This window comes from Ictidomys tridecemlineatus, chromosome 6 (assembly GCF_052094955.1).
Source record: "Ictidomys tridecemlineatus isolate mIctTri1 chromosome 6, mIctTri1.hap1, whole genome shotgun sequence".
Lineage (NCBI taxonomy): Eukaryota > Metazoa > Chordata > Mammalia > Rodentia > Sciuridae > Ictidomys > Ictidomys tridecemlineatus.
Genome location: NC_135482.1, coordinates 65,090,299 through 65,106,385, shown reverse-complemented (window position 1 = coordinate 65,106,385; position 16,087 = coordinate 65,090,299). Strand labels below are relative to the sequence as shown.

At 41.5% G+C, this 16,087-nt stretch overlaps 1 protein-coding gene across 1 annotated transcript in view; it reads right to left on the bottom strand.

Moving 5' to 3' along the window:
* Positions 1–7,478: 7,478 nt before the first annotated feature.
* Fam186b (family with sequence similarity 186 member B) overlaps positions 7,479–16,087 on the bottom strand; it is a 32,390-nt gene continuing 23,781 nt past the window's right edge. Inside the window, 4 exon segments of the mRNA XM_078014738.1 lie at positions 7,479–7,629; positions 10,524–10,620; positions 10,623–10,693; positions 11,411–11,580. Of these exon segments, the coding sequence (XP_077870864.1) occupies positions 7,479–7,629; positions 10,524–10,620; positions 10,623–10,693; positions 11,411–11,580 (489 nt within the window).

Here is a 16,087-nt window from a genome sequence, read left to right as displayed (position 1 = left end):
AATAAAGATGTTGTGTCCACTGAAAACTAAAAAATAAATATTAAAAAATTCTCTCTCTCTTTAAAAAAAAAATAAAAATCTTACTTACCCCTGAAGGCTTTCCCACACCCTCCCTGCAATGAGCATCATCTTCCCCTGTTCATTTTACTTTGTACTCATATCACAACACTTGCCATTGTTTTTTATACATGCTAGTTCCCCACTGTTTACTATTCTGTCTCCACACTGAAGTGTGAAGAGAGATGATGACCCAATGTCTTCATTACAAACTCAGCCCTTAGCACAACATATTCATCAAAGAGTTACTGAATGAGTGGGTGGATGGATGGATTGATTGTGAGTTCTCAGAAGTATAAGAACCTAGTTTTATTTATTTTTTAACTATTCCAGTGTTTTTCATAGAATTAGAACCCTGTGTTTGTGGCAAGATCATTGGAAGTTTGTTTTATTCACTTTTGTGTATTGACTGCCTAGAATAAAGCATGACACTACAGTAGGTGCTCAATAAATATTTAAGGAATAATAAATGAACAAATACTCATTTAGTTTGCTTTCAGGAGCCTCCAGAGAGGCCAGTAGCTTTGGCAGACAATGTTTTGTGTGTGCTTCTTAATAGCTCTGACAGGCTGACCAGCTGTGTCATGTAAACATGGCTGTGCTGAGGGACTGTGGCTAACAGACTGCATTAGGGCTGTCATGGTTGTTAAGTGTTTAATACAATGAGATATGGTTCTATAAGCTGAAACACAGCTTGAGAGAAGCCTCAGAGATAAAAGCAAGGCAGCTCAACTAAGGAGGAATCTCTGATTCCACAGCAAGAAAGTTTGACTTGGTTTCTACTGTGTGCACAATCCTCTGAGCCAGGGGAGAAGCAGTCACAGCTGTGAAGGCAACTGGGCCTCTACTCTGTAGTGTCAAGGATAGGTTCACCAATAACCCCAGGACAAAGGCAGGATAGGCTGATGTTGCAATAGATGCATGAACAAAGGACAGCAAGCCTCCAGGAGAAGGGGAGTCTCAGGAAGTATTAGGGGAGACTTTGTGGGGGTGGGATTTGAATTCATTGACTTTGTGGGGGTGGGATTTGAACTCATTGACTAGGTTTTCCTTCAGCTGGGCTTCCTGCTTCCTGTTTCCAGTCTTCTGTCTGTGCTTATCTTTGTGCTTGATGATGTTCTTAGAGTGAAGATCAAATCATGTCACTTGTCTTCTTAAAATTCCACAATGGAATTTTATTCAGAGTCCTTTGAGTGGCCTACAAGGCCAGATGTGATCTGCCCTGCCCCCCTCTGGCCTCATTTCTCCTTTCTCCTCTACACGCTCATCTACCCCAGGGACACAGGACACTATTATTCCTTGAATATGCCAGGCATACTGTGCTCCCACCTGGGATTGGGCTCCCCTCTTCATCTTCTTCAAGTCTTTCCTCAAATATCACCCTCGAGAGGTTTGCCATGACTGATATTAAGTCGAAACCCCTACATTTTGTACTGTATGCTGTCTTCGGAAATGTTTCTCCTTTTACCATCTGACCAACTGTATTTTACTAATTTATTTTTGTTTCTTGTCTGCCCCTCTCCAACAAAACATAAGTTCCATGAAAGTATACTTTTTTTTTTTGGTACTGGGGATTGAACTCAGGGGCACCTGACCACTGAACCACATCCCAGCCCTGTTTTGTATTTTATTTAGAGACAGGGTCTCACTGAGTTGCTTAGCACCTTGCTGTTGCTGAGGCTACCTTTGAACTTGCTATCCTCCTGCTTCAGCCTCCTGAGCCTCTGGGATTACAGGCATGCGCCACTTTGCCCAGCTTCCATGAAAGTATATTTAAGAAAAAAAAATCTATGGTAGGTCTGGAATTGTAGCTCAGTGGTTGAGCCCTTGCCTCACACATGAGGCACTGGGTTTGATTCTCAGCACCACATAAAATAAATAAAATAAAGGTGTTCTATCTATAACTAAAAAGATTTTTAAAAATCTGTTGTATTCACTGCTGTGTCTTTAACACTTAGAATGTTACCTAGTGTGAGATGCCCAACAGATGCTTGTTGAGTGAAAAAAATGAGAACATGGTACATGTTTGAAGAAGTCTACAGGAAGGGCCTGCTGGAGAAGTTCCTAAAAATAGTTGCCTAAATAATCATTTGCAAGGACAGGTCTCTGTACTACAGAGATGAAGACCTTGCTAGAGGTAGGTGTTTAAGTGAGTAGGAAATGGTCTGAGACTTAGGCAGAGAAGACTCTGTCACTGTGCATCATTGGCAGGATCCAGATGTCCAAAGAGTTGGGCAGGAATCACTTGTCTCCTTCTCTTCCCTTTGACATACTGTTTTAGTCATCTTTTTTGATGCTGTGACTAAATGACCTGACCAGCACAACTGTAGAGGAGGAAGAGTTTCTTTGAAGAGTTTATTTTTATGGTATGGTTTCAGAGGTCTCAATCCATAGACAGTGTGCTCCATTCCTCAGGGCTCCAGGTGAGTCAGGAACAACATGACAGAAGAGTATTTCAGAGAGAAGTGGCTTATGTGGTGATCAGGAAGGAGAGAGGGAGTCCACTCACCAGATACAAATATATACCCAAAGCCATGCCCCAATTCCCATACCCTACCACTTTAGTTACCACTCACTTAATCCCTATTAGGGGATTAAATCACTGGGTTAAGACTCTTAAAACCCATTTCTCCTCTGAACCTTCTTGCATTGTCTCACACGTGAGCTTTTGGGGTACACCTCACAACCAAACCATAACACTTACCCTCCAGGATCTGTCTCACATCTTTTCACATGGACCCCACCAGTTTCTATTGTCTACCTTTCAGGAATTCCATGCTTTTAATTCTGCATCTCTCCCTAGTAAGACCTGCCAAAGCTCTTAAGCAGGCACTTTGCTGCTGCCTAGTGGCTATTGCAGGTAAAAAAAAACTTCCAGAAACAACCAGCAGCCACACAGGGACTTAAGAGCTGGGTGGTAGAAGAAGAAAACTTATCTCCTTGTCCTCATGGTAAACCTGAATTATTTACAGCTGTCCCCCTCTCACAGACATGGCCATCAATGGCAATGACAATCCCTCAGAAAAGTTTTAGGTGGTGTGCCAGAGCTTTGGGTGTTTTGGACTTGTCAGCTCCAGGGAAACAATTTGGAGCAATAGGCAAATCAAAGAGCTTACCTTGAAGGACATTTGGGTCAGTGATTAGTATATCCAACCTCCATGTCCTCTTCCTTCCAACTTAAAGCTAATAAATAGTCATTAACCAGCTCAGGGCCTCATGGCCCATGTCATATGGGATGCTACTCAGCTACTGGCATGTTCCAGTCATGCATCATATTTGCAGGTAAACTATTTTTGCAGAAATCTGCCGAAGCTAGTATTTTTGGTTTCAGCAGTTTCACTATGATACTTTTAGGTGTGGGGGTTTTTTTGTATTTAACCTTCTTGGACTTTTAACCCATTAGACCATTTGATAGTGTCCCATACATCTTGAGTACTTAGTTTTGGGCTTGCTTATTTTATTTTACTCACCTGTGTTAGTTTACTTTCCACTGACTTAACTTTAAGTTCACATTTTTTTCCTTTGTTTTTATCTAGTTTGTTGATAATTCTGTAATTTAGTTTTGCATGTTTTTCACTTTCTCACTAGGCTGGATTCTATAATATATCAGATATAGCTACTTCATAGTCTTCAGCTGATATTTGCAACATTTTAGCCATGCACATTTCCTCTTTGTGAGAAGATGACTCTTCTATTCATGAAATTATTATGCTTTTCTCCTCCTCCTCCTCCTCCTCCTCCTCCTCCTCCTCCTCCTCCTCCCCCCCCCCCCAGGGCCTTGTGGCATGCAAGGCAAGCACTCTACCAACTGAGCTATCTTGCCAGCCTGCTTATCTTGTTTCTGACCTTTTCAGCTTCCTGTAGTAAATGGAACACATTAGAGAAAGAATAGCTACCCTCTCTGTGGTTCTTTGGGTTATTTCCAAAAGGTTTTTGTCCTTTTCACTTCATGCAGTTTTGCAGCCATGTTTAGGTCTAAAGTAGACCCTTCCCCCAGGACTCCTCCTACATTAGTTTTGTTTGCTCATCTTGGAGGCTTCTGAGGCCAAGTGGTGAAAGCGATCCCCCTCTCACTGTCCTGACAGGGTCACAGTGAGGATGAATGCTGGCAAAGCCACGCTGGTTGGTGGGAAACCAAAACCATGAGACCCTTTTTTATGTAACTGGGACTTTTCATTTTCATGCTCATGTTCCTTACAGGAGGCATGAGTATGTTAAATGCCAAATTAAATTGAATTTCAGATGGCTAGAAAATAACAGGTAGTTCATGCCTTGAAGGCTGTTCTACTACCCCTTAGCATATCAAGGACAAAGTAGAAAGGTGCTCTTCTATCTCAGCACATTGAGGACAAAACTGATAATGGACAAAAATCATTCTCTAAAAGGTCACGAGAATTTTAGGCACCACATTGATTATATCAACTAGAACCCAAGTCCATATTTCCGGCCTCTTAGAAAACCTAATCATTATGCTCATTGTATAAAACCCACTATATGTAGTTTCATTCTTGATATAGGAAAGTTATGTTATACACTTAGGAAAGTTAAGACATATAAGGATACATTCTTTTCATTTCTATAAACCCTCTTTTACTTTACATAGGAATTTATGATGAGCATACTTAATATTGGCAGAAAGTGGACTGATGTTTAGAACTTACTTTTTATTGAGAAGATTGTAAAGATATAAGAACTAGTGTACCTTGACTGAGAAACAAAGAAACTCTTTGAGCAAGCAGCTCAACCAGTTTTATGAGAATAAATTTAGGAATTAAAGTAGCTTTATAAGACATTTTTAGAGTAATGTTAGAAATATTATTCTATTTAGATTCTTGGGTTTAGAATTCTTAAGTAAAATTTTTAATTGTATGGGTTTCTGGTATGTTTTAAGAATGGTTTATAAACTTTAGGCTATTTTAATATAAGATTTAAGGGGACTTTTTTAGATGGGAATTTTAGATTAGAAATAAAGTGCAGGTGTATTTTAAAACTTAAAGGTTAATGATAGGTTAGGAGTCTGGTTATATAGTTTGGCATTAGTTAATAAGAAAATAGCATATCTTGGGGAAAATAGTACATCTTTGGAAAATCTGAAAAAAATGAAAATTAGTGATGCATTTTATTAATGATCAATAACTAAAGGTCATATCCTGGAAAAATGTAAATTGACGTTACATTTTTCTATATCCCTAATTATGGCAAAGTTTTGAAATTGTATAATCAATGATGTATTCTGAATCTATAATGATGAGAAAAATTGTAATAAAAGATGACCCAGAAAAAGCTGCATTAGAGCTTTCTCTCTGGAGATTGCTCCAACGGAACGACTCCTGTCTCATCTTTTTGCTGATGCCACTCATCCTTCAGGACTCCCTGGACCCCTCTAGGGCTGGACCCCGGCAACCAAGTACCATGCAAATAGAGGTATGGCCAGCTCCTAAATAAGCTTAAAGAAATAATCCTTCCCATGCCTTTGCTTCCCTGAGTTTTTAGGGAGTGGAAACAATATTTTGTTTGACCATATATGTGAACTTTGCTCTGAAAAAAAATGAGGCTTGTAGGGCTGGGGTTGTGGCTTAGAGGTAGAGTGCTCACCTAGCATGTGTAAAACACTGGGTTTGATCCTCAATATCACATAAAAATAAAGATATTGTGTAAATATTTAAAAAATGAGGCTTGTGTATAGTATCTAGTCATTGCTAGAAAAACATGATATATATACATATATACATATATATACACACATATTTATGTAACTCTCTCTCTCTACACACACACACACACACACACACACACACACACACATTCATGTGTTTCTTTTTTAATTTATTTATTTTAGTTTTAGGTGGACACAATATCTTTATTTTATATTTACATGGTGCTGAGGATTGAACCCAGTGCCTCATGCATACAAGGCAAGAACTCTCCCACTGCACTATAATCCCAGCCCCTCATGTGTTTTTTAAAAATTTTTTTGTAATTGTAGATGGACAGCATGCCTTTATTTGTGTATTTTTATGTGGTGCTAAGGATTGGACCCAGTGCTTCATACATGCTAGGCAAGTGCTCTACCACTGAGCTATAGCCCCAGCCCCTCATGTGTTTCTTAACAATGGGAATATGTTCTAAGAAATGTGTTGTTATGGAATTTCACCATTATATAAATATCAAGGACTATACTTATACAAACTACAATGGCTACCATGTCACTAGGTGATATAATCTTAGGGAATCACTGTCACATATATGGTTCATAATTTATCAAAATGTTCTGTAACACATGAACATACACACACACACACACACACACACACACACACACACACACATATTCTTGTTTTCTAATCCTCTTGGCTTCGCAGCTTGGCCTACCCAGGCCTTCTTTGCCTTCAAGGAGATGAAGTTGTTGGCAAAGCAGGAGAAGAATCTGTCAGACACTGCTTGCTTGCCAGAGAATCTTGCTAGAGGACATCCAGAAAAGTCCTCCATCATCAGGGCAGGTTTAGTCAATAAGCACCTTAAGTACAGTGCCAAGGCCTATGTAAATAGATGAAACCTTTAAAAATGCTATTGGTACCAAAATGTAAAAAAAAAAAGTACATATATATAATGTTTATAAAACATAACATTGTCAGTTTATTCGGTGTCAAATTTCAGCTCTATGCATGATGATTGCAGAAAAGTCATAACCAACTACACATTAAATAACTTAATCCTAGTTGGTTAATTTCTAAGCCAAATTTATTTTTTAAATCCTGTCAAATTATTTAAAGTAATACATTTATGTGAAGGCATTTTAATATGTTGGATATGATTGGGTGAGGCCTCCCAAAAAGAGTGAGCCTGAGACCCAAGAGACTGAAAAGGGCCCCATACTGCCACAGCTGTCCTCTGTGTACAGCCTGCGTCAGGAACACCTTCACTTTCATTCCCAACCAGGCATTTCTCATGCTGTCTTAAGCTGTTCAGAAATCAAATTCTATTTCCAACATCATTCACAGAGCTAGCTGTTCACATCTCACATTCTCTTCTTCCTGGAGTCTCACTCTTAAACTGGGAACAATTCTGAGGTTCTCTTAAGATAAAAGAGCCATTTACTACTTGTTATGCTTGGTGCCCCGCTCAATGTCAGGATGATTATGGACTTGGTTCCAAAAATTAGTTAAGGAGGTGTGGGTTATAGCAATGAGACAGAATATTTTAAAATAAACCAACCTCTATTTTATTTAAAATGTACAGTTTGGGGATTGAAGGAGGAAAATAGTTTTTCTTAAAGCTCTAATACAACTTAGCAACACCCAGAATTTTTATTTAAAAGCACTAGCTTGAACTTGCATTTAGAACAAGCTCCTGTGTGATTTACATTTGCCTTAAAGCTTGAGAATCATTAGCTAAGGGATGGAGTGAGGACTAGAGCTGTCTTAATTCTTCTGGATTTATAGGGTTTTGGGGAGTGACACATTCAACTTCTTGCAGACAAGCTCAGCTGGTTCATCTGTGGGTTTCTGGCATTCCTTTTTTTGAGTTGATGAGGCACTGAAAGAGTTAACACAGTTATAGGTAGAGGAGCAACTGAAACAAGTCTCTGGAATGGAAGTGGCCATCTTGCCCACCTGAGAACTTGTGGGGACCAGTCCAGACTGGGATAAGACTTGACCTGGAGAAAAACCTGCTGAACACATTATGCCAAATCCTAGGGAATCTGCTGCTCTTCTTGTAAATCTGCCTTTTGTCTTACTTCACAGGACATTTCCTCTTCCCTCTCTTCATTCTTTGCTCCTTCCTACCTATCCATATTTTTTCCTCCTCACCCTGCCTAATCTCTTTTCCAGATACCAAGTTACAAGTCCCCCACCCCTGTCTATCTCCAACATGTGGGACATCTATGCAAGCCTGTGTTCTTGTGCATCTTGGAGGACACAGGGTAACCAGCATCTACTTTAGTGTGGTTATGGACCTGAGCAAGGGGATAGCAATATGATTAGATTCAAAGCCAAGATTCATCTCCACCTACAAAAAGTGTTTGGTGTGTGCAGATGCGCGCAGCTTTTGCACCTATCATGCAGAGAGTCCAAGGACCACACTTATAAGCAGGAAAAGATCTTAGAGAAGGGCTGATGGATTTTGAATAACATAGTCACAAACTACAAAGAGAAGATGAATAGCCTTCCCCACATGCTTAGAGGACATTCCTGTGAGCCTAGAGATAAGACAGGCTATCAGTATGAGGCAGACCAGGAAAATGGGGCAGTCAGCATGAAGTCAGTCCCTCTTATGAAACTTGATACTGCTGTGAGCTGGGCAACATGGCCAGAGGAACTGGAAGGATTGGCAGGACTACAGAGAAGTGAATGACCTAGACCCAAGCAGCAATGGGTATGAGGATGCATGGTGGACCAGGAGCAGAAGGCAAAGAAAGATGCTCTTTTGGGAATAGAAGCAGAGTGTGTCTCTAAAAGGCCACATGTGTAGAACATTCAAAAGAAAGCTCTAATATACCACCAGCCCCAGACAGTGAGTGGCAGCTTAGGCAATGATAGAGAACTTCTGCTAAAGACTAGCAGCCCTAGCCAGGTGCTATGGTGCGTTCCTGTAATCCCAGCGGTTCAGGAGCTGTGGCTAGAGGATTGCAAGTTCAAAGCCAGCCTCAGCAATTTAGCAAGGCCCTAAGCAACTTAGTGAGACCCTGTTTCTAAATAAAATATTTTAAAAAGGGCTAGAGATGTGATTCAGTGGTTGAACACCCCTGACTTCAATCCCTGGTACAAAAAAAAAAAAAAAAAGACTGGCAGCCCATTTGCCATGATAAAAGGGTCCCAAAGCAATATAGATGCCCCCACAATGAAGCATCAAGGAACAGGCAGACATTCAGGGAAGTGGTACCAGCCTGGATGCAGATGAAGAGAAAGAAGAATCAAGGCTCTGCCTCTTTACCTGGTGGTGTAAGAATTCAAATAAATTTGAATAGAGTTGGAAAAGGGGAAGAAAATTGTATTCATCTAAATTCCCTTAGAAAGAGGAAGCTGTCTTTGCTGGGAACAATATTTTGATAAGTGCTTCAGCCTGCAGCTGAGATCCCAGTGGAGGCCTGGGTGTGGGTGGAAAAGCTCTGCTTGAGACATGAACGGATGTTAGAATTTTGCATGTTATACCAAAGAGAGAAGGCAAAAAAAAAAAAAAAAAAAACATGGGAAGAAAGGAGACTGCTGTTGGGTGCTGTTCACTGTGAATCCCTTTCTCCCTTATCCCCTTACATTTTCAGAAAGATACTGCCATTGATGCTTGAGGTCAAGTGGAGTGTGTACACTGGATATTTATGCATGTATTTCTGTGTTGAAGGGAGAATAAAGTGTCTGGTCTCAAATGTCCACAGAGGCTGGGCAGATCCAGATACTTGCAGAATGCAGGGAAGAGAGACACAGAAAGAGTTTGCAGAGGGAGGACACAACTCTGGGAGGATCTCGGCTGGACAGAGACCCCAGTGACTTCTGGGTTCTACCAAAGTTCTCCTGAAGTGTTGTTTTGGTCATTCTTAATTCTGTTTGCTGTATCCAAATCAATTAACAGCATCAGTAACACACACAAACACACACACACTTCCCTTTGGAAATGGACACCAGGTACCTGCACTAGGGCTCTCAAGCTGGTTCCAACTGGTAAGCTCATACCCATTTCAGAGCAGAGGTACAGCCAGAGCCTTGCTTTCTCTGATGTTGCTCAACTACTATGTCTTACCTAAGTCTCCATTGGAAGGATGAAGCAGCACTGGCATCTTGGTTCTGGTTAGGTTAGACTGGCAGCCATCAGAGCTGTTTCTCTGTCAGAGAATTGGGGTAGGTACAGGGCCACAAGAGGCAGATGGAATGGTTAATCTGGAAAGGTCCCTTGGAAAAGCCTTGAGTCTGAATATTGATGTCTTTAATCCAGGAGAGGCACAGGAGAACTGAACCTGTTCTAACCAGAAAATCCTCCTGCTGGCCTACTGAGATCTGCCACACTCGCCTTAGGTATTCTTCTTGGGACAATTCTCAAAGGCAATAAAGAAATGAAAATAATAAAGATAGGTCCAGATCCAAGTCTCAAGTTTATCGTGCAATTCATGGTCTCCCCAAATCTCTCCATTCCTCTACTTGCTCTTCCTGAGAATAACCCCCAGGTCAAGGGCTAGAATATGACTCTTTAGAAATTCATGTGCAGCCTAGGAAATCTGTGAAGATGATACTCCTGCAGTGATCTTCGGAGTACTATGGAAAGCCTTTAAGAGAACTGGTGTTGGCATGGCTAGTTTGATGGCTAGTGAATTGAGACAGGTTAGCCTTTCTTATCTGATGTAAACCAAAAAAATGAGGCCATTACTAATGTTTAGAAAGAGATTGCCTGAACTGTTGGACAGGGACAGTGAGTCCTTGGTGGGCAGGTCTCCAGGTTAAGTACTCAGCTTTGCACCTTACCAGGTCTTGGGGGACATCAAGCTTCTGTGGTGGGAGGAAGGTATATCCTGTACCAAAAGCCAGGGGATATCTGGGTATCAGCCTAGCTGGTCCCAGGACAGACTGACAGGGTCTTTTTTTCTATTGGATGCCTGGAGGAGGTCACATTAGTCTTCCAAATGGCCTCTATCTGGTTCCCCTGTTGATTAGGGGTGGGAGGGTACAGAGAATGTCAAAAGAATCAGAGGCGGGGGTGGGAGAAGGAGACTGACAGAAAGAGAGACACAGAGACAGACAAACTGAGGAGCCATAAGCTCTTCAGGATCACAAGACCCAACACACTGGACCTTATTTTCTTCCCTTCTGAAATAGAATTTGTCACTGTCCTCCTTATCACCCTTCTTTTCCCCTTTTATTGGCTCTATGTCTCACTTTACTGGATCTCCTTTAGCTAAGAAGCTGCTGGAAGGGGCTCTCAGGGAACTCTGTGCTTCCAGGTACACACTATGCAGCAGAAGCCCAGAACCAGGCCATGCTGGAAAGGGTGTGAACGTGGGTTCTCTTTGCTGCCCAGAGTGTTTCTGTTTGAGCCGGGGGTCACAAGGTGGGGAAGGATCAGGCTTATATAAATGGATAGACCAATGGCAGATGCTGGATTAATGCTCAGCTGTGCATCCCCAGTCTTTCAGTTGCGTAGGTTGGAACACAATCAGGCTAGCCCCTGAAGCCCTCTCAACCTTTCCTGTAGGTCAGTGCACCAGAGCTGGGCAGGGCAACGGAGAAGACAGGCTCTTTGCAGCCCATGGGACAATCTTTGTCTGTCTGTGCCTTTGCCTTGCTTCCTACCTCCCCAGGGTAGCCACTTCTACTTCTTACTTCCTCACCCATATAGATGGCTATCCCATCAGCTTCCCCGCACTTACCTGGCCGTCCGAAAAGGAACATACTCCTGGCGCTTAGATGGAAGGGGCTGTTGACAGGCAGGGCTGCTGGAGTGAATACGCCGGAGTGAAACTGGGGATGACTTGCATTTCCTTGACTTTGGGGAGGTGACCACAGGAATGTTCAGACAAATATTCCACTCCATCTTAAGCTAGAGGAACCAGCAAAGAGGCATCAGGGAGACAGGAAGTTATTCCTCTGGAGGACAAGAGGAGGCATTGCTTGACTGTTGGTACCCTTATTGGGCTCAGGGCTGAGTAGAGAAGGTATGGCCCAATTAGAAAACTACTGGGACCCCAGGTATCACATCTTTCCTAGGAATTCTTTCAATTCTTAATTGCTATGTTAGTGCCTGCTTTCTCCTTTGTTGTGAAGAATCAACACCGGGCAAAGCAGAGGGCAGCTGCAAGTGCAAGAGCACTTGCAAGGTTAATGGCAAGGGGCCAGGTGTGCACACAAACTTACCCCTGCGTGCACACAAACCTAGCCCTGGTGCTGGGCAAGGAGCTGTGTGAGCTTTCATGATGCTGTTCCTTCCTTAACCAATTTAGCAAGTTGAGTCAGTTACAAATTATCAGGACTGTACTGACATGTACTGACATGTACTGAGTTGGGAGAAACCTCCAGGGCCAAGGCTCTTTCCACTGTCCAATGCCAGCATGTTCACTGAATCCCTTAAATACTGTCTCTCCCACACTCAGGTCTTCTGCTCCAGATTCAGAGGAAACATCTATTACCCAACACCAGGGCAGAAAACAGCAGTTTGGGTCAATGATGGAAGATTCTACAATATTTCCAAACTGCTGGCTATCCCCCTATGATGCATGTCAGCATTTGCTGCTTCTTTGCTCCTAGTAGTTGGAGAAAAAAGCAGAGGAAACTGAAACCAGCCCTCCTTTTCCAACCCTTCCTAAGCCTCAGATCTGAAACTGAGGTGATTCATCCCATGGACACTTATAGAGAACTGGCAAATGAGTCTAGCAAGGAATGGTATAATACTCATAGCTACTGCATAGAGCTATTTCTGCCATATTAAGGCTGGATATATATTTTGTATAATAGGGACAAAATTGTTGATATTCCCAAAGGATATGAGTTTTTATTTTCTGGGTTGGTTCCTGTTTTTTCCTTTGTTATAGGAAATCTGGAAAAGGGGCAAAATAGCAATAAAAAAATTATAGGGACACATTCTAAGTGATGTGTCATTAGACAATTTCATCATTGTACAAACATCATAGAGCATACTTATACAAGCGAACACGGTATATGTCAATCAATGTGGTCTCTTGATGCAATAAAGACAGGAAAAATGAGATGTATGTGGCTGCTGTTGGCATAATATGGCATACTGTTTTATAGTTAATGTTTTTTTGTTGTTACCAGGGATTGAACTCAGGGACACTTGGCCACTGAGCCATCCCCAGCCCTATTTTGTATTTTATTTAGAGACAGGGTCTCACTGAATTGCTTAGTGCCTTACTGTTGCCCTGAGGCTGGCTTTGAAGTCATGATCCTCCTGTATCAGCCTCCGGAGCTGCCGGGATTACAGGCATGCACCACCACACCTGGCCCCACTATAGTTAATTTTAATAAGAAAGAGGAGTGCACTCTAAACGAATGAAAAAAAGTATTGTATAGTGAATATATAAACCAGTTATATAGCCATTTATCATCATTATTAAGTTTTTTTTTTCATTACTGAGGATCAAACTCAGGGTTTCACACTTTCTAGTCAAGCCACTTTTTCAATGTTATACATTCCCAGCATTTTGTTGTTGTTGGCTCTTTTTTTTTTTTTTTTTTGGTATGGGGATTGAACCCAGAGGCCCTCTACCACTAAGCTTCTATAATTCCAGGCCTTATTAAATTTTATTTTGAGGTAGAGTCTCATTAAGTTGCTGAGACTGGGCTTGAATTTGCAATCCTCCTGCCCTCAGCCTCCCAAATTGCTGGGATTACAGGTATGTACCACCATGCCTAGCTTACCCCAACCTTTAAAACAATGTTGATTTTGAGAATGGGTCTCACTAAGTTGCCTAGGATGGACTTGAATTTATGAACCTCCTGCCTCAGACTCCTGAATAGCTGGGGTTATGGATGTGTGCCACTGTGCCTGGCTGTGCTCTTTTTTCTTTTTAAAAATATTTTTAGTAGTAGATGGACACAATACCTTTTTTATTTATTTATTTTATGTGGTGTTGAGAATCAACTCAGTGCCTCACATATGCTAGGCAAGTGCTCTGCCACTGAGCCACAATCCCAGCCCCTGTGCTTTTTTTTTACATGACTGACAGTGCAGTAGGTTTGTGTAAACCAGCATCACCACAAATGTGTTATGCCTTGTGCTATGACACTGTGATGCCTATGATGTCATAGAATCACTGTCATATATTCACACTGTTAATAGAAACATGGTTATGTGTTGTGTTAGTGTGTATAATAAAGAATCCAAAGAGGAGATGGGGTCTTTGATTCCATTATCCCAAAATTTAAGCTATTATCTTTTTGGCCTTATGAGTTTTGATTTTTTAAAAAGTTCCTGGTGGTGTATGCCTATAATACCAGCAGCTTGGGAGGCTTGGACAGGAGGATCTCTAGTTCATAGCCAGCTTCAGCAACAGTGAGGTGCTAAGCAACTCAGTGAGACCCTGTCTCTAAATAAAATATGAAATAGGGCTGGGGATGTGACTTGGTGATTGCATGCCCCTGAGTTCAATCCCTGGTATATATAAAAAAAATTCCTGTACTATTTTGGATTTGGATTTTTTTTCATGTGTGTGGTGCTAGGGATCAAACCCAGGGATGCATTCATGCATTCTGCCACTGAGCCATATCTCCATCCCTTTGGATCCATTCTAAATGTCAGAAGTTTCAAGGATTACCATCCATATGATAAGTATATTTATTTTTTATAATTTGGTATGTAGAGAATTATTATTAGGGTACTAGGGATTTAATTCAGGGGCAATTTACCACTGAGTTACATCCCCAACCTTTTTGATTTTTTTATTTAGAGACAGGGTCTCACTAAGTTGCTTAGGGCCTCAAACTTGTGATCCTCCTGCCTTAGCCTCGCAAGTCCCTGGGATTACAGGCTTGCACCATTATGCTCTGCAGTATATAGAGGATTATTGGTAGATACATGGATTCACTGTCCCTCATGTGGCTCATAAATTTATAATCACTTTCTAGAACAGGAGAAGTTCTGATGTCAGAGTATTTTGGAGTTTAAAAAGGTTTTTTGGATATGTGGGAATGGGAGAGAAGATAAGATAAAATAAGCATTACTATGGAGTAAAAATTGAACCCTCTTTAGTAATGCAAGTTACCCCATTAAAAATTAGGTTACTTTTAAAATTTTTTTTATTTTTTTGGTACTAGGGATTGGGCCCAGGGCCTTTTCATGGTAGGCAAGTGCTCTACCACTGAGCTATATTCCTAGTCTAGAGGGTTACTTTTTAATTGTTTTTGGTTTTTAAGCCTTGAATCCCTGGGTGGCATACAAAGAGGCAAAACTGGATTATGTATCACATTAGGATTTATTTTAGGCACACTTAATACATGAATGCTAGAACCAGGTCTGCACATTTTGGATGGGAACCTTACTGAATTCTACAAGGTAAAATAGGTGGGTTTGAAAGAACACAGTTTTCCTAGTGTCAATGCCCAGGGGGAAAAATGTGATTTCTCAGCAAGGATATGGAAAAGCTAAGGGTAGACCCTAGGAACAGAAAGTGAGATTTTTCAATTCTGGTGGCCTATACCAGTATTTCCTAACCCATGGACCATAGTAACTTGAGTGGCAATGAATTTGTTTACAAAGAGTGTAAGAATTCAAGTACATACCAAAAGTTATACACTGGATAAATATAGGAATCTTTGGAACTTAACATTAAAAATTGATCCTAATGACACGATTCCCCAGCTCCCCAGCCACACAGCTGGCCTACTAATCCCACCAACAAGTAGAAACAGGATGGTGAGAACCGGCCTCAGCTGCATTAGAGCCCACCAGGCCAGCCAGGGCCTGAGGTGAGGCTAGCCAGCACTGAGGCAACCCAGGGTGTGCCAACCTTGGCCCCCTCGTGGCATGGCTTGGATTACTGCAGAAACCTACTGCACAATGCACTACAGCTCAGAACACTGTGCATCTATCATCTCAGGACCTCAACCTCCCTCTTCTTGACAAGCCAGTGAAAAAACAGAAGTGAGGTAGATCTAAATGAAAGTTTAGACTCAGAGTTAACTAATAGCTGTAGTACTTTTCTAAACCCTGATTAACATGTATTTGGATCAATAGCATTAGTCCAAGTACTATATAAATCCTCAGACTAACACACTCAGGCAGCAACCCCTCTTGGGTCCCCTCTTGCCCCTGGTAGAATTCTGTTTCTCTTTACACTGGAATAAATCCTACTCTTTCACATATTCATCCTCATCAGTGGATTTCATTTCTCAAATTTTCAAGACAAAAACCTAGAAAGAAGAAATTGTCAGTGAGCTTCTGGGGTCTGCTGCAACACTGCAGGGCATAGCCTGTCATTAAGAGCTGCAACACTTTTCTTAGCTGCAGAGGTTGGCTGCTTAAGCAGACCCCACCACCAGCCAAAGTGGAAAAACTTTAGTTTCTCTTACAGGGCATCAACTGTTGATAGTGG